Genomic DNA, 27,517 nt, shown 5'->3' on the forward strand with positions numbered 1-27,517 from the left:
GCTGATTAGAAAAAACGGGCAATAAAAATTGGAATCTTTTGAGATCGCTTTTAATCTTAATGGGAATACTTCTAGGGTGTTACCCTTGAGTCTAATAATGTCTGTTGGTTTAAAATAATGCATGTGTTTTTAATGTATTAGTAATCTAAAGCAGAAAAACATGATATTCTCTATTGATATCAAAAACGCATTTGATTTAATTTAACATCCATTTTTGGTTATTTTAACTGAAACATAATTTTAAAATATCTTAACTATATGTACTTCAGTAAATATGATCAGTTATATTAATGGATTTTTCTATATTGAACTGTTTTCCTAAAATGAGTGTGGATCAGGAAGCAGAGAGAGAAAGAGATCTCCACTTGCCAGATATAAATATATAACACAGAGCCACAGCCCACAATGCTCCACTTCGTCCAGCCACACCCCACCTGCCTTTTGCTACCACTCAGTTACTCCCACCAGGTGATTAATTCACTGATTGGGTTAAGGCTCTCATAACCCAATCATGTTTTCTGTAAACCTTCTTGCATTGTCTCACACATATGCTTTTGGGGGATACCTCACATCTAAACCCTAACCCTAGTAATTACTTTAAAAATTGGGTTGTTTTTTTTTTTTGTGTGTGTGTGTGTGTGTGTGTGTGTGTGTTTGTGTGTGTGTTATCAGATTTTAGTATCACTAAGAGAATTGAGAACCTGTCCTCACTCTGTTTCCTGGAACAATTGAGAAGTATGGGCCTCTAAGGTTTCTTCTGTCTTGAAATTGCTGGGGCCTGCTGCTTTGGGAGAGTACTGTTCTTTGTAGCTTTATTAAATTATTCTATTTAGTGGTTGATGTACTCTTTAGTTTTCAGATTTGTCAGCCACAGTGTTACAGTATTATTTTTAAATGTCTTTTGTATCTAGAATTCTTCTTATTCTTTTATTTGTTTTTGTTTTGTACACTGAGGTTATGCCCATTTTAATATTTCATATTCAAAGATCTATTTTTTGAACTTTAATTGAATTTTCTCATTCTGAATTTCTCCCTTTTCTAAAAGATTACTGATAACCAAATGTTTTTCTTGTTTGGACATGTTACTTTAAGTAAAGGAAATGAAGTGAGAAGTGAAAATTTCTTGCTCGTGGTACTTATAAAATTGCACTACTTTAACGTAATAGGTAGTTGCTTAAGTAGAAATTGATTCCTCATATGGCTGTGACTGACCAGTTGCAGGCCATAGCTTTCCTTCCTTTACATCATTTTGTTGGAAAGGATATTTTGAAAGAATTAGTATTATGCATTGTTTTTTGGTTAAAGTAAAATTTTCCCATTTAAAATCTTCTACCATCCTCAGCTGGTTCTTTGCCAGCTTAATCTGTGCTAACATCACAAGGTGCTTGTGTACTTTTTAATGCAGAACTCTTAATAGTTGACAGTAAAAGGAATGGTGGGTGAATTTTAATACTAGTAACATTTTAGAACATAAAAAAGTGAGAATATAAAACTCAGCTGTATTTAGTCACTATTAATCAACTAACACATTTATAATTATTTATTGAAATGTTCTTTCTGTGTTAGTATGATATATATTCTTTCATAAGATTTTGTTTGTTTAAAACTAAATTTAAGCCTTTGTCTTTCTTTGTAGGTATAAGCGTGTCTTTTCAGTTGGAACCCATGCAATTACTACATATAATCCAAATACTTTAGAAGTAACTAATCAGGTAATTATGTTAGATGCTGTTAGGTTTACATGAACTGTCCTTGAATTTAAAAAGTCAGGATTTGATCCATTACTTCTGGCCTGAAACCAGTATGTTAGGATAGAAATATCTAACCTGAAAGAAATTAATATGCTTATTATACATAATGCTCTGTGTTCAGGATCAAAAATAAATAAATAAGGAAGAGAGCAGATGAGCTTATTTTTAAGGCTTTCAGGGGAAATTTTTTTTGATGTATTACTATTGATTATATGTAAAATTAGTAAAGTAGTTCTTATAATTTTTAAATACTGTTATTATAATGCAGGTAAAAATTATATCACAATTGGTATAAAGTACTTGTTATGGAGGTAGAATTACTTGTTTATAAAGGCAAGACCAACTGAACATGGACAGATAAGCATATTTAAAGAAATTATTTTAGCTTATTTTAAGTCTAAAGTGCTTTTTTAAACAGACTTAACAAGTAATCATAAAATGTTATTTCCTAATTCTTTTCACTTCTATTTTAATTGTTTTAGATTAATGTCAAATCATTACAATTGTAACACTGGTAAGACTTTTGTGGTTGTCTGTGATGACTAAAAACCTTTAAAAGAACTTGACTTCTTCTAGACCTCTATTATTTTGTAAAATTGAGCTCAGTTAATCAGTGAATATGAAGTTGAAGTAATAAGTGTTTCATTTTACTGTATTTTAACCCCAATTGAAAAAATTCCTTTATTTTTGTTAGTGGCCTTATGGAGACATTTGCAGCATCAGTCCTGTTGGAAAAGGTCAAGGAACAGAGTTCAATCTCACATTTCGTAAAGGCAGTGGGAAAAAGTCAGAGACTTTAAAATTTTCTACAGAGCACAGAACAGAACTTCTTACAGAAGCATTGGTAAGAAAGGTTCCCTGTTTATAAATTAAGTTTACCTTCTCTTTGAAGTGAAATAGTTACACTTAAGTGGGAACATTAATGTTCTCAACTTCTGTACCCACTGTGCTTATTTTTTCTTATTAATCTTTAAATGTGAAACTCTTCCTTTTGTCCAACAGAAAACCTGAAATATATATTTTATATTTGATAGTTCATTAGCCTAAGATGCATATACAAGAAAAAGCACTATATGTTAAATCTATTTTGTTCTTCAATAAAACTCTATACTTTTTTGTTGAACATCCTTAAAGTGTAACAACAGTTTTTAGTGTCAAGTTATTAAATTGTGCTTTCCCATGAGTCTTCCTGACCGGTTTGTTGTCATTAACTGTGGTTATGTTTTCTCTTTCAGAGATTTAGAACTGATTTTTCAGAGGGAAAAATCACAGGAAGGGTAAATATAAGTATTTTTATTTGTTTAAATGTTGCCCTTTATTATAGAATTTATTCCATAACTAGTACCTTTTATGGCAAACTTAAAAGGGAAAAATAAAAACATAGTTTTATTGTTGTCTCATACCATATGGATAGATAAATGTAGCTTAATAGGAAACTAGTATGAAGAAGTAAACTTAAGACTTTTAATTCTAGCAGGAAAAAAAAATTATCAGGCAAAAAAAGATTTATATGTGATAGCAGTGCTATAATTCAGGTGATTCTTATTCAGAATTCCAAGCAATAACACCAGTACATATCATACTAATAATAATACTGGTTGGAACATGCAGTAGTTGTTTGGTGTAGGAGTTTCCTAATTCAAAAGTATTAAAGTGTTAAAGTTTGGGAACATTGAAACTGTGTTTATTACATCTTCCTGCCCTGGATCTGGCTCATACTAAAGCTTGGCATGGTGTACTGGCAGCTTTGTGGGAAGTTATAGTTGCTTATTAGAATCTTAACTTTCCCAGTCTGTCTTCAGTCATGTTACAGCAGCATTTAAACTAAACTAGAGATTTCTGGGGAAAGGAATGGGAATTTATGGGAGGGTTTGTTTTGTTTTTTACTCTCTAAAAATTTTGAATTTCTTACCCAGGCATAGATATTACTTTTATAATTGGGAAAAATAATTCCTAAACTTATAGCACTATACAAAACCCTCACCTCTGACAAAAGGCAGGAACTATGCTGGCAGCACCAGCATCTTGGAGACTCACTGATTTCAACTCTAGTGATTAATTGGTTGCTCAGGAGCCATTTAAAGTAGTTTAATGGCATCTGGCAAGCTGGCTGGTTTCTTATTCTGTACATCTCATCTTTTTGGGAAACAATTGTTTTAAAAAACATAACTTCGGGATGTTATGTTATAACTTTTTTAATCAGTCACTTAATATTTTTCAAAACTTTGAGATAGAAACAATATTTCTAGATGATTGACTGAAGGTAGTTCACTTATTTTTATATCAGGAGTAAGGTACACAAAGGGACGCCTACACTTCCCCACAAAAAAGGTTCCACCCCAGTGCTGTCCTGGCTGAACAGCTCTTATAGAAATTGAATCTGGCCTAAGGCCTCCAGTTGCCCTAGATATACTTGAAATTGGGGTCTTTCAAAGTCCTTTAGGCCTGGCCCCTAAAGTCCTTAGGGATAATGAGAAGTTTCCATCAGTATATGTCATTAACAATAGGTGATTATCAACTGGAAGGAATGGAGAATATCCTGTGGAGTGGGTTTGGAGCATGTAAACAAGCCTAGTGTGAAAAGCACACCATTTTTTGGTGGCCTTCATTTTACCCTCATTCCTACGGAGAGGTATGGCATTGATCTGTTTTTAAGTTCAAAATCAAGGGTCTAAATATATTCTTGGGCGAATGCAGGTTTTTTTATTTTTCTGCAGAATTTGTGTATAGATAGATAGATAGATAGATAGATAGATAGATAGATAGATAGATAGAAGAAAGAAAGAAAGAAAGAAAGAACTGTACTGAATATGATGCCATAGATTTGTGATACTGATCCTATGAATATCATTACTGAAGATAGTGTTGGGATGTTAGTGGGAGTGTTCATTACTTAATGCCTTACTCTTTTCTGAACACTTACAAGAGAATTTCTTTCTGATTTCAGTATCAGAAATAGTTACACTTCTGAGCAACCAATTTATTTTTAACTTGAGAATTGTGCAATTGATCATGTATTCCTCTTCATACTGATGGGTACAAAACTGTTATTTGGGCATGGGAGATGTTTTTTTTGGCCACAACAAGAACAAATTAAAGGAGGAAAAGTTAATTTTGATATCACTGTTTTAGAGGTTTCAGTACATACATGGATGGCCTACTCCATTGTTCTGGCCCCAAGGTGAGGCAACATATCATGAGGGAGAGGGCGCAGTTGAAGAAAGCTGCTACACTCATGGCAGGGTCAGGAAGGCAAGGGTGGAGGGAGTTGGTGTGTGGACAGGGAAGATGCACCCTTCCAGGCATACCTCCCATTGACCTACCTCCACCAGCCATGCCCCACCTGCCTACAGTTACCACTCAGTCAGTCCATTTAAACTAGAGCAGACTGGTTAGGTTACATCAGCAATCCAATCACTTTACCTCTTAGTGTTCCTGCATTAACAGGAGGACATCTCATCCAAATCATAACAGAAGGGGATATTCATTTCACATGTGACACCTTATTATCATTTCTCTGCCTTTCTTATCCTTTAATTTAAATTTATTTTCCTCTTCTGCCTCACTTAGCTTAGAAACCTCAATTAAATCTTTTCTCTTTTTAAGAATAAAACTAGTAAGTAAATGGATATTGATTGTTCTAATCATTTGGTACTCATGGAATGCATCATCTAAATAGAAATTTACTTGCCAATATAATCCAGACTCAAAGAAAATTTCCAGTGCTTTGATTAGAAAAGGTTCAGGTATAATTTAGGCTTCAGAATTTTTTTTTTTTTTGGTGTGTGTGTGTGTATAAATATAAAAAATACATTAACATGTAGAGGCAAACCGGGTTGTTTAAATTGAATATTATAACTTTCCCTGAAATGTGATTTAGCTGTTTTCAGTATCTAACGTGGATGAAAAGAATGTATCATCAAAAAATGAGATTTTTTCCCCCATTAAAACTCATTTAGTCTTTCAGAATATCTTTCTGTTCAGATAGAATGTCTATTTTTTAAAAATGTGAGATGGGTCTTTGCTGTATTGCTCAGGCTGGCCTGGAACTCTGGGCTCAAAGGATTCTCCTACCTTAGCTTTCTGAGTTGCTGGGACTATAGGCCTATCCCTCGCCCCATTTAATTTACATAAGAGTTTCTTAAAATTGTTTTATAAAATCGTGTAACCCAAAGTCTTTGCTAATTAAAAAAAAGAACATATTGTCTTCAGTTAGAGTGAACATTCTTAATTAAATAAATATAGCCTCTCTAGCTAAATTAAATGTTTTTACAATTTGGATAGTAACTATAAATATTTATGTTTTGAGTTTTGATTGTTTCAGCAGTGATGGATGTATTAAATATGACTTTATTGTATGGTAAGCTTGAATATGTAATTAAAAGTAATTCTTTTTCTCTAGAGATACAACTGCTATAAGCATCACTGGAGTGATACAAGAAAACCTGTAATTTTGGAAGTAACTCCTGGAGGCTTTGACCAAATTAATCCTACAACCAACAGAGTACTCTGTTCCTATGACTATAGAAACATTGAAGGTTTTGTAGATCTCTCTGATTATCAAGGAGGATTTTGTATACTTTATGGAGGATTTAGTAGATTGGTGAGTAATGTTTTTAAAACAGCATTTTAAAAGGGTTTGAAGGAAGAAAGTGTTTTTACACTTCATTTTGAAAATTCATGTGAACCTCAGAGGAGAAGGTAGGGTATTTAGAGTGCAGGCTTTGCTGTCAAAAATAAGTGGACTTGAACCCTTTTGTTGTTCTTCAAAGTGAGGAGGGTAATATGTCATCCTGTGTTTTTAGTGAAGATTGGAGATTATCTACCTAAAATGCTTTACACAGTACATGGCTTAGTAGTGTTCCATAAATAGTAGTTACAGTTATTATTTTCATTAGTATTAATGCCTTACCTGAAAGTTTCTAATTTAATTTCTTTTTATTAAAAAAGTAATACAAATTTCTTTTTATTTTTTTGGAGAGTGTTCTGTCCTCTGTCCTTTGTCAAGCTGTTTGTAATATGTAATGCAAGTATGTATTGAAATGCCATATTTGGAATTTATTGCTTGTTTTTACTTGGATCTTGAATTATTTTTAAGTAAGTTGTGGAGCACAGTAGAAACTACTTAAGATGCTGAGATGTTTTTAAATTAGTAATAGAAGCTGAACTACAGATGATGACCACCTTTTGAACTATCCTGCTTTCTGTAATAAAATTTAAACCCAAGATCTCAAATGTAGGCAATATATATAGTCTCTAGGAAGAACTAAGTTGAACTTACTTGAAAGATTCCTTAGCTTGAGAATTTGTTACCTTAGCTCCCTTAGAAGCCTGGGACCACTACCCCTAAATTCAGTGTTTTGTGGATAAAATATCCTTCCCTGGGAAGCAGAGCTAAGGCAAGCCTAGAATTTTTAGATAAATAAAAGTGTAGATAGTAGCAAAAGGCCAAAAAAAAAAAAAAAAAAGAATAATGAGGAGAGCAGCTACATAATCTGATTTATAAAAATACAATTTGCTTTACAGAGTTGTAGGCCTCTTTTTGTCCTAGAAACCACTTGATTGGTAACATCCTAATTTCCTTCATTTGGGGAGCACACAGCTAGATATTTGCTTACCTCTGAGTCTAGACCCAAAAGAACAAAGCTTAGTTTTCTCTCCCACCCTAAAGAAGTCTCGACTGCGCTGTCCACAGATGTGTCTTCTCTGAGCAATGGAATTTTGCAGCCATTAGCTTTCGGTGGAAAACGGGCCAAATTATAGGTATGGGGCCTTTTAGACCCTAAAAACATAGCTGTATCACAGTAATTCAAACAAGCTCTTTAATGGAACAATAAGTTGAACATGAATGACTACTGTTTGATACTTTATCAACAACATTTATTCTTGATTGGCTATAATAAGAAGATTTAGTTTGAATTATCCATTTTCTAAGTATAATCTATCCTCTAAATCTATGGGTTCTTCATCTCTGGATTCAACCAACTGTGGATTGAAAATATTTAGGAAAAAAATTGCACATGTACTTTTTTCCTTGTTATTATTCCCTAAACAGTATTGTATAACAGCTATTTGCATAGTATTTACATTGAATTAGGTATTGTAAGTAATCTAGAGATGATATAAAGTATATAGAAGAATGCATAGATTATAACATGGTGAAGTATCTGCATATAATTTGGGTATCTCTGGGACTTCCTGGAACTAGTCTTCCACAATGAGGGATGATTATATATTCTTTGCTTTTTAAAAGACACTAGTGGAAATAAATCAGTTCATTGTAATATATGATACCACACAAATTAATTCAACAAAATTTTATTTAATATCTTCTGCATTAGTGGTGACTGAAGTGAACTCATGTAATAAAATCAGACTCTTAAATATGATCCAACCCAGTGCTTCTCAGCAGAGGAGCTATTGGCATCCGGCCAGGACAAATCATTTTTTTGTGTGGGGGATATTTCTCTGCTTTTGCAGGACCTTTAGCAGTTCTGGTCTCCGGGCACCAAATGCAAGTAGTGATGTCTCCTTAACCTTACCTTTGTAAATACAAACCTAAAAGTTGATTTGTAACATCAATAGGGAAATGACTCTTAAACATTCTTGCAAGGAAACCCACTATGTAAAACAGATTTTAAATAAGAGTACTTTAGTTGAATCGGAATTCTACCCACACAGTCCCTGTTCACCCCAGTAGATTGGGTAGGGTTTCTTATTGAGCCCTAGCATGTTGTTTTGCACAAGATGGTAAGAGTCAGAACTTAAGGAATGATGAGATAATTTCCATTCAGTGAGTTGGATGTAAGGCTCTGTGCGCCAGACTTTTCAGACTTTTGTGATTTTAATTTAGTAACAGTCTTTCAACTATAAAACTGCTCATTTCCTTCTGAGACATTCTATTACCTTTCTTTTCTAGAATTGCTGCTACTTTAATACTACTTTAATATCCTTCCTATGAATTGATTAAATATAGTTATGTTTTAGTTGTTTTAACTTTTGACTTTTAAAAATCCAAAATTTGTGCAGCATTTATTTGCATCAGAACAAAGAGAAGAGATTATCAAAAGCGCAATAGATCATGCTGGCAACTACATAGGTATTTCATTGCGGATCAGGAAAGAACCTTTAGAATTTGAGCAATATTTGAATCTTCGCTTTGGAAAATACAGCACAGATGAATCCATCACATCTTTAGCAGAATTCGTGGTCCAAAAAATATCACCTAGACATTCGGTAAGACCTGTATGTTGAAAATAAAAATTTATTCATCTGATTGTAATAATTTTCTTGAATAACTTTTTAATCTCTATTTTATTGTTTGAAGGAACCTGTAAAAAGACTTTTAGCACTCACAGAAACATCTTTAGTAGAACGTGATCCAGCAACCTATAATATTGCAACTTTGAAGCCTTTGGGAGAAGTAAGTTTCAGCATTATTAGCTTAAGTGAGATTTCTTCCTGTTGATATTGAGTAATTTTCTTATTTATTTTTAATATATTTACTCCTTCCTAAAGAATGGGAAACAGAATCCATATTTAATTCTTAATCCATTTAGATTTATTGGTCAAATAAAGATTATTGACCTCATGAATTTATTGATTGATGAAGATTCCAACAATAATTTTCAACTATATCAGAAGTGGGACTTTTGGGCTGGAGCTATGGCTTAGCAATAGTGCACTTGCCTGGCATGTGTGAGGCACTGGGTTCTATTCTCAGCACCACATATAAAGGTCTATCAACAACTTTAAAAAATACTTAAAAAAAGTGGAACTTTTTATTCAATAATTATATGAAAATTTTATTAAGACTCTTAACCAAATTTAAACTCCGGTATTGTAAACAAGTTGCATTTTTAAATATTGACTTTGGTAAAACTAAATGATGGTGTGCAATTTTTATAATGAAGTACAAAAAAAACTAATCATTTTTTTGTTGTTGTTGAACTTTCTTTTGTTTTTCATTAGGTATTTGCTTTGGTTTGTGACTCCGAAAATCCACAGCTTTTTACCATTGAATTTATAAAAGGGCAAGTCCGGAAATACTCTTCAACAGAAAGGTGTTTATTTCTTTTTATCTCATCATGCTTTTGAGTTCCCAGCATGTGCAAAAGCAAAGTGCTTGATCAAAAAGGAAAAACAAATATTTATAATCTGGAACTTTAAAATTATTTAACTTTGGAAGACATTATTGCCTATTTAAAAAGATCTTTATTCAAGTTTTAAATTCCTAAAGACCATAAAAATAGTAATTTGATTTTAAATGAAATGATGAAAGCACTGTGTATTTCTGTAACCTTTTTTTCCCCTCCATACTGAGGATTAAACCCAGGATCTTTTGCATGATAGACAAGCGCTCTTAGACTGAGGTACATCCCCAGCCCACTGGTGTTTTTAAAGTATTTCAAAATAGCACCTCTTACTTTCATTTTTAAATTGGATAAAAGCAACAGGTTACTTTAATATATTAAATACACTTGAAATTAGTTTTTTATATGCTAATATTGAAAGCTACTTAGCAGTTAACCAGTGGAACATACTTAATTTTTTATGTTACTCATGACTTATTTCTCGTGTGGAAACCTATAAGCTGCTGCAGCTGGCTTATAACACATAATTGCTAATGTGAATGTTCAATGTCTGATGTGAATATCTGCATTTCCCTTTGTGTACTAAAACTGTTTTCATGAGATTGGCAATTCTTATATCTCAGGTAGTTCTTTCATGTCGTCGTAGTGAGTTGGTTCTAGAGAGTCTATATTTTAAAGTTATTCCATACAATTTGGGTACTTTTTGCCACTGTGTACAATACAGCCTTCTTGAGATTTGTATTTATTTGTTTCTTCTTTACTTGCTATAATATAACTACAGTTTATCTTAGAAAGCTCTCAGTCACAAGTCAACATGACTAGAAATATAAGCAAAAGGTTACAATTTTTCCTGTTCCAAGTTTAAGGAAAAAACAGGAGTGCAGGTGTTTTAATCAGAGGAGAGATCTCAATACTCAGTTTGTCAAATACTTTATGTACATTATCTTGTTTATTCCTGACTATAACTTAGGAAAAATGTGTCATTATACTAATAATGCTTATATGTGGAAAGTAAAGCAACTTTTTTGTAACTAGGATTAGGGACACTTTTCTTAAATATAATAAAACAGTCCATAAAAGGAAAAAGTTTATTAATTAGACATCTTCAGAATTTAAAACTTTGAAAATAGTAAGACAAGCTACAGATAGGGAGAAAGTATTTACAGAACACATAGCTGATGAAGAACTTGTGTCTATAATATATAAAGACCTCTTGCAACTCAATCCTAAAATGATCAAACAGCCTTTGGGCAGAAGATTTACATAAACACTTGACTAGAAAAGATAACTGAGTGGTAAATAAATACATGAGAAGATCATAACTCATTAGGGAAATACAAATTAAAACTACTTTAGATCCACTATAATGACTAACATCAAAAGACTATCAATGCTGATTATTGGCAATGATATGGAAAAGCTGGAACTCTTTGATATAGGTCATATAGCAGCAAGGTGAAAAACTGGTGTTAGGACTCTAGGCTCTCCTAAAGCTCTGTTTTTTTTGTACATCCGAAAGCAGGTTACCTACCAAAGTGCCTGTACTACATTCTGAATCAAAATTCCCCTTAATTATCAATTCTAAATCCTTTTTATTTTATTTTTTAACCTTGCCTAGAGATTCCTTGTTAGCAAGTTTGCTGGATGGAGTAAGAGCCTCTGGCAACAGAGATGTTTGTGTAAAAATGACACCAACCCATAAAGGTCAGCGATGGGGGTTACTCAGTATGCCTGTTGATGAGGAAGTAGAGAGCCTGCATCTCAGATTCTTAGCTACACCTCCAAGTAAGTATTGATTTTAATGTAGTTGTATTTCCATACATCTACTTGATGATAATATTAAGAGTTAGGAACATAGTTCTCTAAATCTTTTTTTTGAATCTTCTCCTTACAGATGGCAACTTTGCAGATGCTGTATTCAGGTTCAATGCTAATATTTCATATAGTGGAGTTCTACATGCAGTAACGCAGGATGTAAGATATATAATATATAAAGATAAATTGCATCATAATTTGTTCATTATTATTAATCGGTATGGAAACTTCTAAAATACTCTTTCTTTGCCCAGGGTCTTTTCTCAGAAAACAAAGAAAAACTGATCAATAATGCCATAACAGCATTATTGTCCCAAGAGGGAGATGTTGTTGCTTCAAATGCAGAACTTGAGAGTCAATTCCAGGCTGTAAGAAGACTTGTAGCTTCCAAAGCTGGTTTTCTGGCCTTCACTCAGCTTCCAAAGTAAGTTGTCTTTTGAACTTAGCTTCTCTTACAGATTTTAAACAATGCAAAATAAAAAATACTGAATAATTTATTTCTTTACTGCTGACTAAACATGATACCTTTTATCTAATAATCTGGAAGTTTGTATTCATGAGAAATGAAAAGGAAAGATGAGTGGGGCTGATGAAGGATATAAGATGCATAAAATGAGTAATATCACTGACTCTTGATTTAGTGAATTTGAATGGGAAAGTACTTGTCATACTTTTAGTTAACCTTTAAAAAATCCTCTACTCAAAGGAAAGATTATTATGAAAACATGTTTGAGTAATGGGGTTCAAATATGTAATTGCTACCATACAATAATGGAAACTTAAGATGACCTACCGTATCTTAATAATAAAATACTAACAGATGTTTTGATAGTGCTATTATATACTTGCTTTTGTTCTACAAGGTTTCGGGAGCGTTTAGGGGTGAAGGTAGTAAAAGCACTCAAGAGGAGCAACAATGGAGTGATCCATGCAGCCGTTGATATGCTTTGTGCCCTCATGTGTGTAAGTAGTACTTTTCTTAAGGAAACTGGTTTTTCTTAACCAGTTTCTTGACTGAAGGTTTTAGTTTCTGTGGACCCAGATTTTCCTTGTACCATGATTCTATATTTCATAAGTTGCTCTCAAAGCCATTTGTTTGCTCAAAAAACATTTACTTAATACATCCTACATACCAAGCAGTGTTCCATAGTGCTAGAAGTGCAAAGATGTTAAGACACAGTTCCTTCCTTCCTTCAAATTGCTAACAGTCTATTAAAGTAGTCATATGCATTCAACACAAGATTGTGGGGCTATGGCATCACACACACTTATTTTTTGTTTGGTGGTAGAAGGAAGGTGAAAAATTCTCAGTCTTTCTAGAGATGTTCAATTTGATCTGAATATTAAAGGATGGGTCAGGATATTTCAGTTCTCGGCAGAACTTCCTGGAATAGAGAATAACATATAGAAAGGTATGTTTGGGAAGAAGCAAATAGCTAAATAAGGTTGGGTCACAAGATATGTTTGGGGGATAATTAGGATTTGCTGCCAGAGGAAGATGCGGAGACAAGTCATCCAAAAGCCTTTTGTATCAAAAAAAGAGCTGGGTTTGTATCTTTAGTGAGGAACATTGAAAAATTTTTAAGTAACAAGATCAGGTTTGATTTTCAGAAAGTCCACTGTAATGGTATGTGGAGGATAGATTAGAGATAAGGAGGCTTGTTGATCAAATTATATATAAGAGCTGAGATGCTGAAGTAAGGTAGTGAGGCTGAAGAAGCACATTTGAAAGCTGTTTGATCAATAAATAGCTAACTTGGTGCTAGTTTGTGGAGGGAAAGATAATTGTTCAGTATACCTTTGAAATTTCTGATTTATCTCTTTTCTGTATTCTATCTAGGACTTTAATTCCTTATAAAGTGTTTTAGACAAGCTACATTGTATAGAACAAACATAAGTAAATCCTTGTGTAAACCTTGCATTTATTACCAAAAGTGAATTAAAGAGAAACCTTAATCATGAGTTTCCTTTCTGCCATACACTTTATGGTGTGGTTTTTAATTGTTCCAGTTTATAATGAATATTCTTTATAAATGAATTTTTTTGTGATGCCAGCACATGAGACTGCTTATGAAATTTACTATTTTTAATTGATAGCCCATGCATGATGACTATGACCTAAGACAAGAACAGCTAAACAAAGCTTCTCTTCTCTCTTCAAAGAAGTTTCTGGAAAATTTACTGGAGAAATTTAATTCCCATGTGGTAAGTTGTTATTAAATTTGTCTTCATGGGAAATCCTGTACGATTATTGAAAGTTTCTGCAATGTGGTTTCTACAAGCGCAACGTGGGGTTTTGTATTATAGCTACATATTTGATTTTTATTCGTCACAGTTTAGCTTGGTCACTAGTAATAAAATATTCTCTTTTAGTACTATATCCATTTATCTGGGAAGGATACATTGCAAAGCTTTTAGATTTTTCCAATAATATTCCAGAGTTTTGTTTCTTTCTTGAAAATTCTAATTGTGAAATAAACTTTTAAAAGTAAGTCAGATCTTCCCATTAACTGACATCTAGTTCCTCAATCGTTGGGAACAGTTTTGGAGATGGACATTCCATGTAACTGGAAGAAACATGAACAAATTGCCATAATCTTGCAAGTATTGTCAAAGATAATTTTTTATTCAAATACACATTAACCTTAGTATACACATTTGAAGATTCTGTTTTTCTCTTGAAATTTGACTGAATTTTAATTATGTTCCTTTTGAGGATGATGGATTTGCTACATTGGCAAAGGAAGTACTGTACTACGTAAATTATCAGAATTTGAACCTGATGCTGGGTGTGGTAGTACACACCTGTAATCCCAGCGACTTGGGAGGCTGAGGCAGGAGGATCACAAATTCGAGGCCAGTCTCAGCAACTTAGTGAAATCCTGCCTCAAAAAGGGATAGGGAAGTGGCTCAGTGGTATAGTATATCTGGGTTTAATCCCCACTACCAAAAAAAAATTTTTTTGAACTTAAGGTTGAAAAATTAAAGCTAGTAATTATGCCTAGCATATAGAATAAGAGAAAAGGAACATATTTTTGCTGTTTAAGCTCTATATTTATATTTTTAAAGCAGTGTGATGCTTTCTTTCAGGATCATGGGACTGGTGCCCTAGTTATTAGTTCACTTTTGGACTTCCTTACCTTTGCCCTCTGTGCTCCATATAGTGAGACGACTGAAGGGCAGCAGTTTGATATGCTTTTAGAGATGGTAGCCTCCAATGGAAGAACCCTCTTTAAACTCTTTCAGGTAAGATCTTGTATTTTTCCTACCAGATAACAACTAATTTAAGAATGCTACTTTTTTTTTTTTTTTTTAAGAGAGAGAGGAGAGAGAGAGAGAATTTTTAATATTTATTTTTTAGTTCTCGGCGGACACAACATCTTTTTTGGTATGTGGTGCTGAGGATCGAAGCCAGGCCGCACGCATGCCAGGCGAGCGCGCTACTGCTTGAGCCACATCCCCAGCCCCAAGAATGCTACTTTTTGGATAAAATTGTTTTTAAAATAGTTTGTGCACCCTTCTAATATAATGACAAATGCAACCTAACCCTAACATCATTACCATGTGAGGACATTTTAGCTCACAGGTTTCTTGGTAGTTCACTTAGACCGCCTTGTTGATGGCAGTTAACCACTGTTTTCCATCATAAAAATTCATTTTTTTTCTGTGGTATGCCCAAAGTCGTTCCCCCCACCCCCCGCTTTTTTTTTTTTTTAACAAATTACCAAATAATACAGTGAGCTTTAGCAGAGCTATTCATAAACGTTGGAAAAAAGTGCCATCTACTTTCTGTTATATTCCTTTATGTTTGCATATCAGTAACTGTGAAGCTATATTGGAGAATATCTAAAATATTTAAACTCTGATCTGATTTTGAGACATATCATTTCCTAATTTTATAGCTCATAACCTTGCATGAAACTGTACATCCTTGTGTTGGAATAAAATTTTTTTTTTATTCACTGATACTTTCCCTTCACCTTTTTAAAGCATCCTTCCATGGCAATTATAAAGGGAGCTGGATTGGTTATGAAGGCAATAATAGAGGTGAGAGCAATTTCGAAATTTTAAACTTAAGTGTTGATTGACATCTTAATTGAAAATGACAAAATTGCCTTTTATGGGAAATATGCTATACTCTGGGTAAGAAAAGTAATTTTAACTCTCCAGTTAGATATTAGTTTTAAACTAGTTGAAGAAATGATCCTCAATAATTAAAAAAAAGAGAATTTTAAATTCTTTAGTAAGTAGGGTTATAAAGCAAATAAATTTGTTCTTACATTATTTGTTTTATTTAAAAGAATTAAAAGTTAGCTTTCTTTTGTTCTTTCACTGGGTGATGATGATGAAGGTCTGAAATCTTGAGGTACTGAGATTACATAGAAATCTGTTATTTGAGTTCAGAGCAAGGTGATATCAAATGAGAATAGCAACAAAAACTTCTTGGTAAAATGCATTTTAAACGAAATTCTAGATACCAGGATTTGATATTCAGGTTATAAGATATTGCTTCTCAAATAGTTGCTTTAGCCTTGTATTTAAAAAAAAATTTTTTAAAAATGATCATGGTTATAAATTTCAAGCACATAGTATGATGTTTACAATGACATCAATCTAAATGACTTGAATTTTTGTATTTTTTTGTTGTCATTATGTAGCAATTTGGATAAAACATAAGAGTGTTTTGTTTACCAAGGAGGAGGAAAAGAAACTTGATATTGTGATATATCAGTATAGCTCAGAATGAAATAAGAAGCACAGAGTATGTCCTTAGACATCTGTTGAATTTTTTAAAAAGGCATCAAACTGGTTGGAACATCAAAATTTATTTGCATTTTCAGTGTGTATATACTACTAAGGGCTAATTTCTCCCCTCTAGTTATTGGATGTTATGCTCAGTTTTAGCTTTCAAAAGTAAATATCCCATCTGAGTTTGTGGTAGCCAAGGAAAGTTAGGCCCATGCAGCCAACCAACATGTTGCCATTCATATTATACATGCCATCCAATTATTCATTTTATACAAAAATATTTGTTTAATACTAAGTATAATCAAAATGCTGACTTTTGACTTCAGGTACAAACCACACGTATTAGATTCATATCTGGTGATTTCTGTGGAAAAGACTATTTATACTTAAATCCTGGCAAATTTTCTTTTTTCAAATTATAAAAGCAGTCTATAATCTTGGAAGAAAAAAATCAAGATGTACAGAAAAATACAAGGGTTAAATGAAAATAAATCATCCACATTTTTACCACCCAGTATCATTTCTATGAGTATGTTGGTGAATTTCATCTCAGACTATATGTGTACTGTTAAAAATGGTATATGTACATATACATACCGTGTACATATTTGTGTACATACTACATGTTCATTTGGTATAATAGTACTTGGTACTAACATGAACATTTTTACCTTTTGATAGATTATCTTAAATTGTTATACTGCTTATCTAATTCATAGTTCTTTGATTAATAGTCCTATTTATCTGTTTGCCAAAGTGAATCCATATAAACAAAGTAAAATCAAAATAAAAACAACTACCCCAACATCACATCATCCTTTAAATAACAAAAGCAAGCCAGGTTTGCATATGCCTTTGATAGGAATTGCTGGTTTCTTCCTTGTTGACTGATAGATATTTAGGAATTAACCTAATTTTAATATTAATTTTAGAAAAGTATAATTTGTAAGGTACTTTATCTGGTAACATTTAAACCTGATTCCAAAGCCACATTGAATCTTAAAATGTCATCTTTCTGGTTTATTTTTGGAGAATTAGAAATAATAATAATTATTATTATTACTATTATTATATTATTATTCTAAATAATTATTTTGTTTAATGTTGTAATGAACTTTTGTTTAAAGTTTAATAAAGTTGGGATAGCTCGTTCTAGATTTCTGCTTTAGGGATCATCTTACCCTTTTTCCAAAGGAAGGTGACAAAGAAATTGCTACAAAAATGCAGGAACTTGCCCTAAGTGAAGGTGCCTTACCTCGACACTTGCATACTGCAATGTTTACAATAAGTTCAGATCAAAGGATGCTTACAAATAGGTAAGTTATTTGATTTAATTTGCTATAAATTGCTGTTTAGAGAATGAATTTGGGTATTACATAAAACAAACTGAATTAGGTATTTGCTTATACATATGTTCCATTTTCTTTTGATTCCTGTAGCACTTTTTTTTTTTTGCTTGTAGAAGGATTGTGCCCAAGTGGTCATTGTCCCTGCCATGGATAACTTGGGGTGAGGGAACCGATTCCTTTTTTTTAACTTACAATCTTGTCAAGCTCTTAACTCACAGTCCTGGGACTGGAACATGGAAAAGAGTACTTTGAAGGCCTTTCCCCTTCTGTTTCCTCTGACTATCTTGCATGCACATGACCCCATCGACCCCATATGGGAGCCTTGCATAAATTTTCAAATACCTTTGTTAATTTAGGTGCTCTGCTTTAAATATAAGAAATAGGAACCTTAATTATTTCGAGCCTGAACTAGGCTTATCCTAAATCTCTGTGGGTAAACAATTTCCCCTTCACAGAATCATCTTTCTTTCAGTAAATCATTCAACTACAAGAAAACCCATAAATCTCTTCATTTATTCTAGGCAATATGAATTCCATTTCTTCAGGGGTTTTTTTGTGTGTGGTTCTTGATATGTGACTCTTTCAGCTAGCCTAGTCATACCAGAGTATAGCATTAATAAACACCAAATATCCTAAGTATTTAACATATTTCAGCTTAAGCAATAGCATAATTTACTGACTTATGTTTTATTTTATTTCAGTACTACAGATTTCCATTTTTTATCACCTGTGCTGTTGTGTGCTGCCTTGCCAATAGTTTTTTTTATACTGTTATAGAAAGCTATCTGCATAACTTAATTGTAATGCTAGCCATTAAAGTAATCTTCTGTATTGTCTGAGAAGATGGAAAGATAGGAAGGTTATTTCCTTAGTACTGTTTATTAGCAATGTTAGATCTCAACTTTCATTAAAATGTTATTTTATTCCATTAACCCCTATGTTACTTGTTTGCTTGTTGTGTTCCTTTTTATCATAATCAGTTAAATTCCCTACTGTGATCAATTAGTGTATTTATTGGGGAAGCACTTTAATTTGGAGAAGGTTCCAAAATGTTACTAATACTTGAATTACAGTATTAAAAAGCTTTCCATTTGTAGTAGATGTACCACTTATCTTATTACTTTTATCTCTAATTAGAACCTTTTTAGGAGTCACTGATAAGAGACCTACCAAATATTAGTGAAGGAAATTATAAGTGTAATTACTGCAATATGTTAGCTTCCCGATAGGCTCAGGAATGAGCAGTTTGAGTAGTATTCACTTTCTGATGAAATAGTTTTGCTATTCATCTTTGTTCTTCTGGGAATGTAAGATGTAAATACATACATCTGTAGATGATTATTTGGTTCCTTCCCTGATTGGCTTCATGACCACTCATAGCAAATGCCAAAGTCTACCAAGTCTAGAAAGAATCAGTGGTGAGTGAAATAGTGTTCCTGCTTCTGAGGTGTTTCCGATTTAGCAGGCAGTGTTTTACATGGGAATTAAGGTTAATAAATAACCAAACCACAGAGTCAGCATGGTTTTTAGATTTTCATTTTGAACCAAAATTTTAGCTTTTAAATAGAATTAGAATAATTTTCAGTAAATGCTTTGAGTCTTTACCCATACTCCAAAAGTGAAAGTATTTTTTACTTCTGATCTTGCCAAAAAGATTTTCTTAGAACATAGCTGTTGACTTTTGCTTGTGTTCACAATTTTAAAGAATAACAGAGTGCTATTTCATTGTATCATATCTTATTATATAAACTACTTTTTTTTTTTTAATTCTTTGGGGGGTTTTTGTTTGTTTTTAATTCTTACTTTCTTTAAATGTTTAAATTGATTGTTTTAAATTTTTACTTTCTTTAAATGGACAAGAACCTGTGCCTTCATGTTTAAGATTCTTTGAAAATTAGTGTAGCTATCTGGAAAGTACTTTAACTTAAAGAAACTTCCAAACTTTTAATACTTCAATTACTATCGCAAACACCTCTCCACATTAAAATATTAATTTTTAATAATTTTTAACATCAGAGTGATTTTCTTACTGTAGCCATATTTCTTATAGTTATGTGATATTTTGTTTTTAAAAATTCCTTTCTGTTCTAGCTGAGATAAAGCAGCAAACCTTTCTCAACGTCTGCTTTTTTCAGACAGCTAAGTAGACATTTAGTGGGGCTCTGGACGGCTGATAATGCAACTGCGACAAACTTGTTGAAACGCATTTTGGTAAGTCCATGAGAAACTAGAAAAGATTTTTGTGTTCCTTTCAAAAAATTTAATTATATACACAATTAAAGGGAATTTTTTTGTTTGTAATTGAAAAGGTATTTATCAGAGGACTTACCATATAGTAAGTGTTACAGTAACTGAATCATAGTGTTAATTTATTTAGGCTTTTACATCTGAATTTCCTTTTGTGCAATTATTTGGAAAATGGATATGTGTTTTATTATTGTTTGTTGTTTTTAGCCACCAGGCTTGCTCGCATACTTGGACAGCTCAGATCCAGTTCCTGAGAAGGATGCTGATCGGATGCATGTTAGAGATAATGTGAAAATAGCAATGGTAAATATAAATATGCTTGTCCTGAGTGTCTTTTCAGGATTAAGAGTACTCTAATATACTCTTCTGTGGATGACTAAATATTTAGTCAAGAACTCTGAGTTAGTAAGTTTTGCATTGCTTTGACAGAAATACCTGACAAGAATGACTAAGAGGAAGGAAAGTTTATTTGGGGCTCACAGTTTCTCAGTCCATAAACAGTTGATTTGGTTGCTCTGGGTCCAAGGTCAAGCAGAACATACTGGGGGAAGAGTGTGTATGGTAGAGGAAGGCTGTTTTCCTTGTGGAATCCTGAAAACAGAGAGTGAAGGGGCCAAAGGGAAGAGGTACCCTTTTAGGGTACTCCTGTAGTGACCCACCTCCTCTAGCTGGGATCTACCTGCCTACAGTTACCAACAGTCCATTCAAACTTGAATGGACTGATAAAGTTACAACTCTTATAGTCATTTTACCTCTGAACATTGCTGCATTAATACAGGAATTTTTGAGGTACACCTCATATCCAGACCACCACAAACTCATTTCATCGAGTAGTAATGTTTTTCTTTATTATTATTACTAACAGCTTTTTTGAAGTAAAGTTTACATTCCATAAAATTCACCTGTTTTATGCATTGCATTAATTTTTAGTATATAGAGCTTATACAACTGTCATCAGTCTATGAATAGAATTAATTTTATTCAGTGTTTTATTTCTCTAACTCAACTTATTTTATTTGCAAATTCAGGAGTGGGTTTCTTTTTTTATTTCAAATGTGTAATGTGATATTTTATACATATGAAATTACAAATGATGTTAGTGAAAGAAGTTACTTGGCACATTTTTCTTATAAGATCTATGTTAATTATTAGGTTGGCCTATCCCCAAGAAAATTAAACATCTTTCAAATCTTTTTCCTTTCTCTGTGTCATCTCCTACTTGCATGTTATTACTACCAAAAAAGGAATTATCTTGAAACCCTAATGTTTCTTGGACAAAAAGAATAATTTATTGTAGAAATTTTTCACTTTGTTTTTCTATTTAACCCTAATATCCAGTATTTATTTTATTATTTTAAATAGCTAATATGACTCTGCTGTACATGGAGTTTTAAAATAAATTTGTAAGTAGGTGTGTAATAGATTTCAACATTATTTTATAGGATCAGTATGGAAAATTTAATAAAGTTCCAGAATGGCAAAGACTGGCTGGAAAAGCCGCTAAAGAAGTTGAAAAATTTGCCAAAGAAAAAGTGGACCTTGTGTTGATGCACTGGAGGGATAGGATGGGCATTGCTCAAAAAGAGGTAAAAATAAAATATGCTTTTAAATTTATAGCATTTCTACATGTCCTAGGCCTAACTTCAATTGCTGTTGTTCACAGTGAAGGCATTCAGATATGTCTGGCCGAATACCTGAAGCTTAAAATGAATGTCACCTAAATCTGACTCATATGTTTCCTCCTTGATTAATAGTTTTGTGAATTAATGATTAGGATTTTAGTTAGGTATTTAATATAGAATTACTATCTTAAATTTTCTTCCATAAATTTCATTTTCATACTTTTTTATTTCTATTTACTCCCTTTCTTCTTTGGATTTTGTTTTGCACATACAAAAATTCTCTTTGGTTTAGTCTTTGTATTCAGAACTAGTCAAATAATTCAGAGACAATTTTTTACATTTTTTATTAAATTTATTTTATGTTCTTAAATCTTGCAGTATTAGTCCTCAAATCAAGGTCAGACCTCGTTTTAGTTTCATTCTTCATCATGTAGAATGTGTAGCAGAACCTCATTCAGTAGTTCATTCTTCCATCTAAGAGGCGTAATTTATAGCAAGTATTTTCTTTACTCAAAACGAATAATTTTTGTGTGTCTCTAAAATGTGTTTTTTAGGAATTACCAGAATATTTAAACATAACAAATGCTATAGTCTTAAGTGTTTTTGAAATTCAGATCAGTCTTCAGTTATGTAGAAATTGAGCATAGTAGGTTGATGGTAACTTGAATAAGTGATATTTGCAGTATAACAAATCATTAGACAGGCTTTCAAGTGACCAGGAGAGGCAAGAGAGTACTGAACTTTGAATTGGTTAACTGACATCTGAGCCTGTCTATCACTTATTAACCCAAGTTACAGGTTTTCAGAACCCTACTTTTCTGTTTTTTAAAATCAGAAATAACAATACCATCCTCATAGGGTCACTTTGATATATAAGCAAAAGAATAATAAAAACACTATATACAGCTGGGCCCAGCTGCACATACCTATAACCCTAGTGACTAGGGAGGCTGAGGCAGAAGGATCAAAGTCAGTCTCAGCAATTTAGCTAGGCACTAAGCAATACAGTGAGACCCTGTCTCTAAATAAAATACAAAAAAAGGCTGGGGATGTGGCTCAGAGGTTAAGTACCCATGAGTTCATCCCCAGTACTTAAAAAAAAAAAAAAAAAATTATATACATATCTGGTCATGATAATATTGCTATAGCATTTGAACAGTAGAAAAATCTGTAGGTGTGATATGAATGATTTTCAAAATTACTAAAAATTACAAGCTCCTGGCTTCATGTAGTTAAGCCCATTTTTAAAATAAGTTATTTCAAGCTGTATAAATGGAAATAAAAATATATATTTATGTGTGGGCAAATATAGAGTGTGTGGGATGACACGTGCATGCTATGCAACTGGTCTACCACTGAGCTATATCTCCAGCCCATGCTGTATGAGTTTAATTATCATACATCAAATATATTTTTGCTTCTAAGATTTCATGTGTGACGTGTACCCATCATTAAGCAGTGTAACTGGAAATAGGGATGTATGTTATTTAAAAACAGCAATTCAGAAGGAAAAAATGTATTGTTAATATCAAAAATTTTTTACTGGTTTGTTGATACTGTAAACATGGAGTATTATCTAAAATTTTGAGCAAATATTACCAAATATGCTGTTCAGGAAGATCTTTGGTAGCATCAACTGATTATCATTTTTTTTTAATTCTTTTTAAATTGTCAGTGGATCTTTTTTTTTTTTTTTTTTTTTTGATACATGGTGCTGAAAATCAAAACCAGTGCCTCACACATGCTAGGCAAGTGCTCTGCCACTGAGCCAGAACCCCAGTCCCAGATTATCATTTCTGCCTTGGTATTTAACATTAATTTCTTTAGGAAACAGTAATCTTTCTAACTATTTTATTCATATAAATAACGTGAAAATATAGAAAGTAGAATTTTGTGCTTTAATCTGAAAACTATTGTCAAGATTATTAATACTGGCTAGTCTTGAAATGAGCTGTATTACTTATATAATCATAATATGATGTTCATTTTATTTGTAACTGTTTTGGATTAATTAAGTAACTTTGGCTAAAATATAAAATTATTTTTTAAATATTTGTTATTTTCAATTTAAGGATATGTTTACTAACTGTAGTGCTTAGCTTGTTACTATCAAGCTATCAGTCTGCCCTGTTTTTGGAGAATTGGTTTTTCTTTCGTTACTCTAGACTGCCACCCTTTTCTCCCAAGGTGGGAGGAAAATTAAAAGAAAATTCTTTCTAATTAGAAGTCTTGAGAAAAGATTGTTACAAAAACCAAACTTTCAGTTTGTTTTTATACTTTAATCACCTTTTATTAATTTTCATGGTAGTGCGCAGAATTAAAATTTGTAGAAAAATTTTCTATGTATAACCAACAGGTTTTATGTTTCAAAGAGTATTTACTTTTTCAAACTTACTAATGAATTTACTTTCATTCTTCCTGTATCATATAGTCCATTTTCTTGCTTTATTTATGTAATTTGCCACTTTAATAAAATTTTAAGTTTGATGTTTCACTCTGTACTGCTTCATATTTTTTGTTTCTCTCATATTGAGGATTGGAATTCTCGTCTGAAATATCCACAGTTCCACTAGGAGCAGAGATTCTTAACCTCTAGTCCATATTCATACTTCAGGGTCTCATTGAAATCTTCTGTTCCAGTTACAAACCTTACATGTGCCTCTGTGGAACAGGGGGTCTTAGCTTTATTTGAATTCTCCAGCTAAAATTTGAGTCATAGGCCTAGTGAAGCAGATGGGCCTTTTTCTGACTTAAAGTGAAGATGATTTATATTAACAACATCAGTATATAAGTATACTGTATAAGTTTATACTGTATATAGTATACAGTATAAGTTTATATAGCTTCGAAGATTTAGGCTTGCTTTCTCCTTTCTATTTTCTTTAAAAATTTTTTTTTTCCTTTTTACAATTAAATTCAGGACAAAAACAATATGGTGAGTTTAAGTCCCTGCTACATGTGTGAAATGTGTTAAATTGGCATGTAGATTTGTCTTTGGTATTCTTCGTTTAGTGAATTAAATTCAGTTCTCATTTCATATATGTCTGAATGTAGATACGTATTTCTTCCTTTAGCTATTTCAATTTGTACTTGCTTCTCTTGGCTCTTGTAGCAGCTTAATAACCTGTAACCTTTTTCAATTACTGATTTTTCATGATTTTTCTATTAATTGCATGTAAATGTTTGAACCAAGTCACTGTTTTTGATTATTATAAATTTTACTAGTGATATGTATGAACTTTACAAGATTTCATGTTGAAATGGTTTAGGTTACTTGGAAAATATTTGAGGAACACTATAGAAATGTATGCTGGTAAATTATTATATGTGATGTCATTTAATGTCCTGTATTCACATCTTATAGATTTTATTTGTTTCATTAATTTTGTTTCTATCAAATTTTAATAATAATATTTCCTGTTGCTTATAAAAATGATGATCTTCTGACTGAGCCTATTTGCTAGTCTCAGGTTGAGTACTATATAGTCTTTTTCTTTTCCAGAATATAAGTCAAAAGCCAGTAGTCCTTCGAAAGAGAAGACAGAGAATAAAAATAGAAGCAAATTGGGATCTTTTCTATTATAGGTAAACTTTAAGCCTATTTTTCAATATAGATTAAACTTGATATTTCTGTTAGAGGAATCATAACAAGTTAGAGGAATCATAACAGATTTTCTTTCTCTGGAAACAGCTTTTTTAAAAATATATTTTTTTAGTTATAGACGGACACATCGACATTTATTCTAATTATACATGACAGTAAAATGCTCTTTGATACATCATGTGTAGATGGAATATAATTTCTCATTCTTCTGGTTATACATGATGTGAAATCTCACTGGTCTTATAGTTATATATGTTCATAGGGTAATAATGTCTGATTCATTGTACTATTCCTTCTACTCCCAAACTCCTTTATTTATCTGTTTTTATGTGGTGCTGAGAATCAAACCTAGTGCCTCACATGTGATAGGTGAATGCTCTACCACTGAGCCACAACCCCAGCCCCTGGAAACTGCTTTTTGCCACAGGTATTTTTATGTTGTCAAGCTCAAGATGTGTAACTTTTAAGATTGATTTGATTAGAGTCGCTTCTTTAAAATTAGGCTTTGTACATAGAGTGATGATAGTCTGAAGAGCTAAAATTACTTTAAAGTTTTTGTTAACGCTTGGAGATGATGACTTGTGACACTTATATTATGGCTTAGAAATGATTGCATACTTACTTTAAGCCTTGTTGGAAATGGAGTCTTAAAAGGGATAGATGACCACACATGGTGATGCAAGGCAGTAATTCCAGCTACTCTGGAGCTTGAGGTAGGAGGATTACAAGTTCAAGGCCAGCATCAGAAACTTAGTGAGTCCCTGTCTCAAAAAATAGAAAGAACTGGGGATATGACTCAGTGGTAGAGCTCCACTGAGTTCATTCCCCAATACTGGGGAGAGGGAGAGAAGAGTTAGATAATGAAAACAATGAGACTTTTGACAAATGAATATGCAAGTTAGTTGACTTCATATTTGTCTAGCCTTTCAAACAAGGTAACCCCCTTCCACTCCCCATTTCCATCCCTATCCCTAACACCTAACATAAATACAGAAAGACTTGATTTAAACATTTTCTTAAAAAAGTGACCCACTTGTACTCATTCTGGAAGCTGAAATATTGATTGTACCTTGGCTAGTAAAGGAAATACAGTGTCTAAAATCTTTCCATACTACATTTAAAGTATATAGTGCAAGTATAGTATATCCTTAAAGTATATCCTTTGTATTTCTTTCTCAGGCATCCCTCAGTTGTGTTGTACCCCTAGAACTTTCTTGAAAGTCATTAAAATGAGACTTTCTAGAAGGATTGCAAACTGATAGTAAGCAGAAGTGGAATGTGTCCATCACAGTTCATATTTTTGTCCAACTTTATTATAATAAGTTATTCTGTAATTTCACCTGTTGTTGTTGTTGTTGTACTAAGAATTGAACCCATGACCTCGAACTTGCTAGCAAGTGCTGTATCTCTGAGCTACATCCCCAATCCATTTTATTCCAAAAATATAAGGAAGATATTTTGAAAATGTCCATTCATAACTTGGCAGTTTTATGGTATTATGTCAGGTAGTCTATAAGTTCCAAATATAGGATATTTTTCAGCCCATATACTTCACTCCAAAAGGGTCAAAATTTTTTTGCCCAACCTGAAATTTGATGTCTGAAGATTTGAATTGTTTTCTAACTCAAAACTATTGTCATGTGTATCTAAAAAGAACAAAAAAAATTGTATTAGCAAAAGATTGAAATTGAAATGTCAGTTCATTTTTTAAAATTTACATGGATTTGTTTTATAGTTTAGGTTTATTTTTTCTTAATATTTTATTATGAAACTTTCAAAAATGGGAAAAGGTGAAAGACTTTTACAGTGACTGCCTGTGTATTTATAATGGTATTTATTCTACCATTAGCATTTTACCATACTTCCTTTACACAGATTTTTATTTTCTTTATTCTTGCTAAATAATTCTACAGTTTTCTTGCTTATTATAAGACGTAGTAAGGGCTATTTATGGTGAGTTTTTTTTTTTTTTAATGTTTATTGCTTCTTTTTATTTTCTGATTATATGTATGTCTAGGTTTAGTCAAGACCACGCCAGGTCAAACCTTATTTGGAATTTCAAAACACGAGAAGAACTGAAAGATACTCTTGAATCTGAAATGAGAACATTTAATATTGATAGAGAGCTTGGTAGTGCTAATGTGATATCCTGGAACCACCATGAATTTGAGGTAAAGTTCAATCTTTACAATATATTAATCTGAAAAGATAAAATATGTGCTTTTGAGTGAATTTTTAAAATTTTATAGTTATATAACCTGTATCTTTACCTTCCCTCTGTGACATC

General features: G+C 32.4%; 1 protein-coding gene across 2 annotated transcripts in view; it reads left to right on the forward strand.

The window, feature by feature from the left end:
• Positions 1-27,517, forward strand: part of DNAJC13 (DnaJ heat shock protein family (Hsp40) member C13) — a 124,063-nt gene that overhangs the window by 27,061 nt on the left and 69,485 nt on the right. Inside the window, exons 3-23 of one of the 2 annotated variants that reach the window (XM_081300893.1) lie at positions 329-468; positions 1,637-1,712; positions 2,446-2,595; positions 2,987-3,028; positions 6,154-6,354; positions 8,781-8,987; positions 9,079-9,174; positions 9,723-9,814; positions 11,463-11,629; positions 11,739-11,818; positions 11,914-12,083; positions 12,523-12,622; positions 13,757-13,864; positions 14,750-14,905; positions 15,650-15,706; positions 17,603-17,724; positions 19,893-19,968; positions 20,212-20,307; positions 21,447-21,590; positions 25,129-25,211; positions 27,248-27,401. In XM_081300893.1, the coding sequence (XP_081157019.1) occupies positions 329-468; positions 1,637-1,712; positions 2,446-2,595; positions 2,987-3,028; positions 6,154-6,354; positions 8,781-8,987; positions 9,079-9,174; positions 9,723-9,814; positions 11,463-11,629; positions 11,739-11,818; positions 11,914-12,083; positions 12,523-12,622; positions 13,757-13,864; positions 14,750-14,905; positions 15,650-15,706; positions 17,603-17,724; positions 19,893-19,968; positions 20,212-20,307; positions 21,447-21,590; positions 25,129-25,211; positions 27,248-27,401 (2,517 nt within the window). The remainder of the gene's footprint in view (positions 1-328; positions 469-1,636; positions 1,713-2,445; positions 2,596-2,986; positions 3,029-6,153; positions 6,355-8,780; positions 8,988-9,078; positions 9,175-9,722; positions 9,815-11,462; positions 11,630-11,738; positions 11,819-11,913; positions 12,084-12,522; positions 12,623-13,756; positions 13,865-14,749; positions 14,906-15,649; positions 15,707-17,602; positions 17,725-19,892; positions 19,969-20,211; positions 20,308-21,446; positions 21,591-25,128; positions 25,212-27,247; positions 27,402-27,517) is intronic. The other variant, XM_081300894.1, reaches the window with a different exon arrangement.

Source organism: Spermophilus citellus, assembly GCF_964194105.1.
Source record: "Spermophilus citellus genome assembly, chromosome: 7".
Taxonomy (NCBI): domain Eukaryota; kingdom Metazoa; phylum Chordata; class Mammalia; order Rodentia; family Sciuridae; genus Spermophilus; species Spermophilus citellus.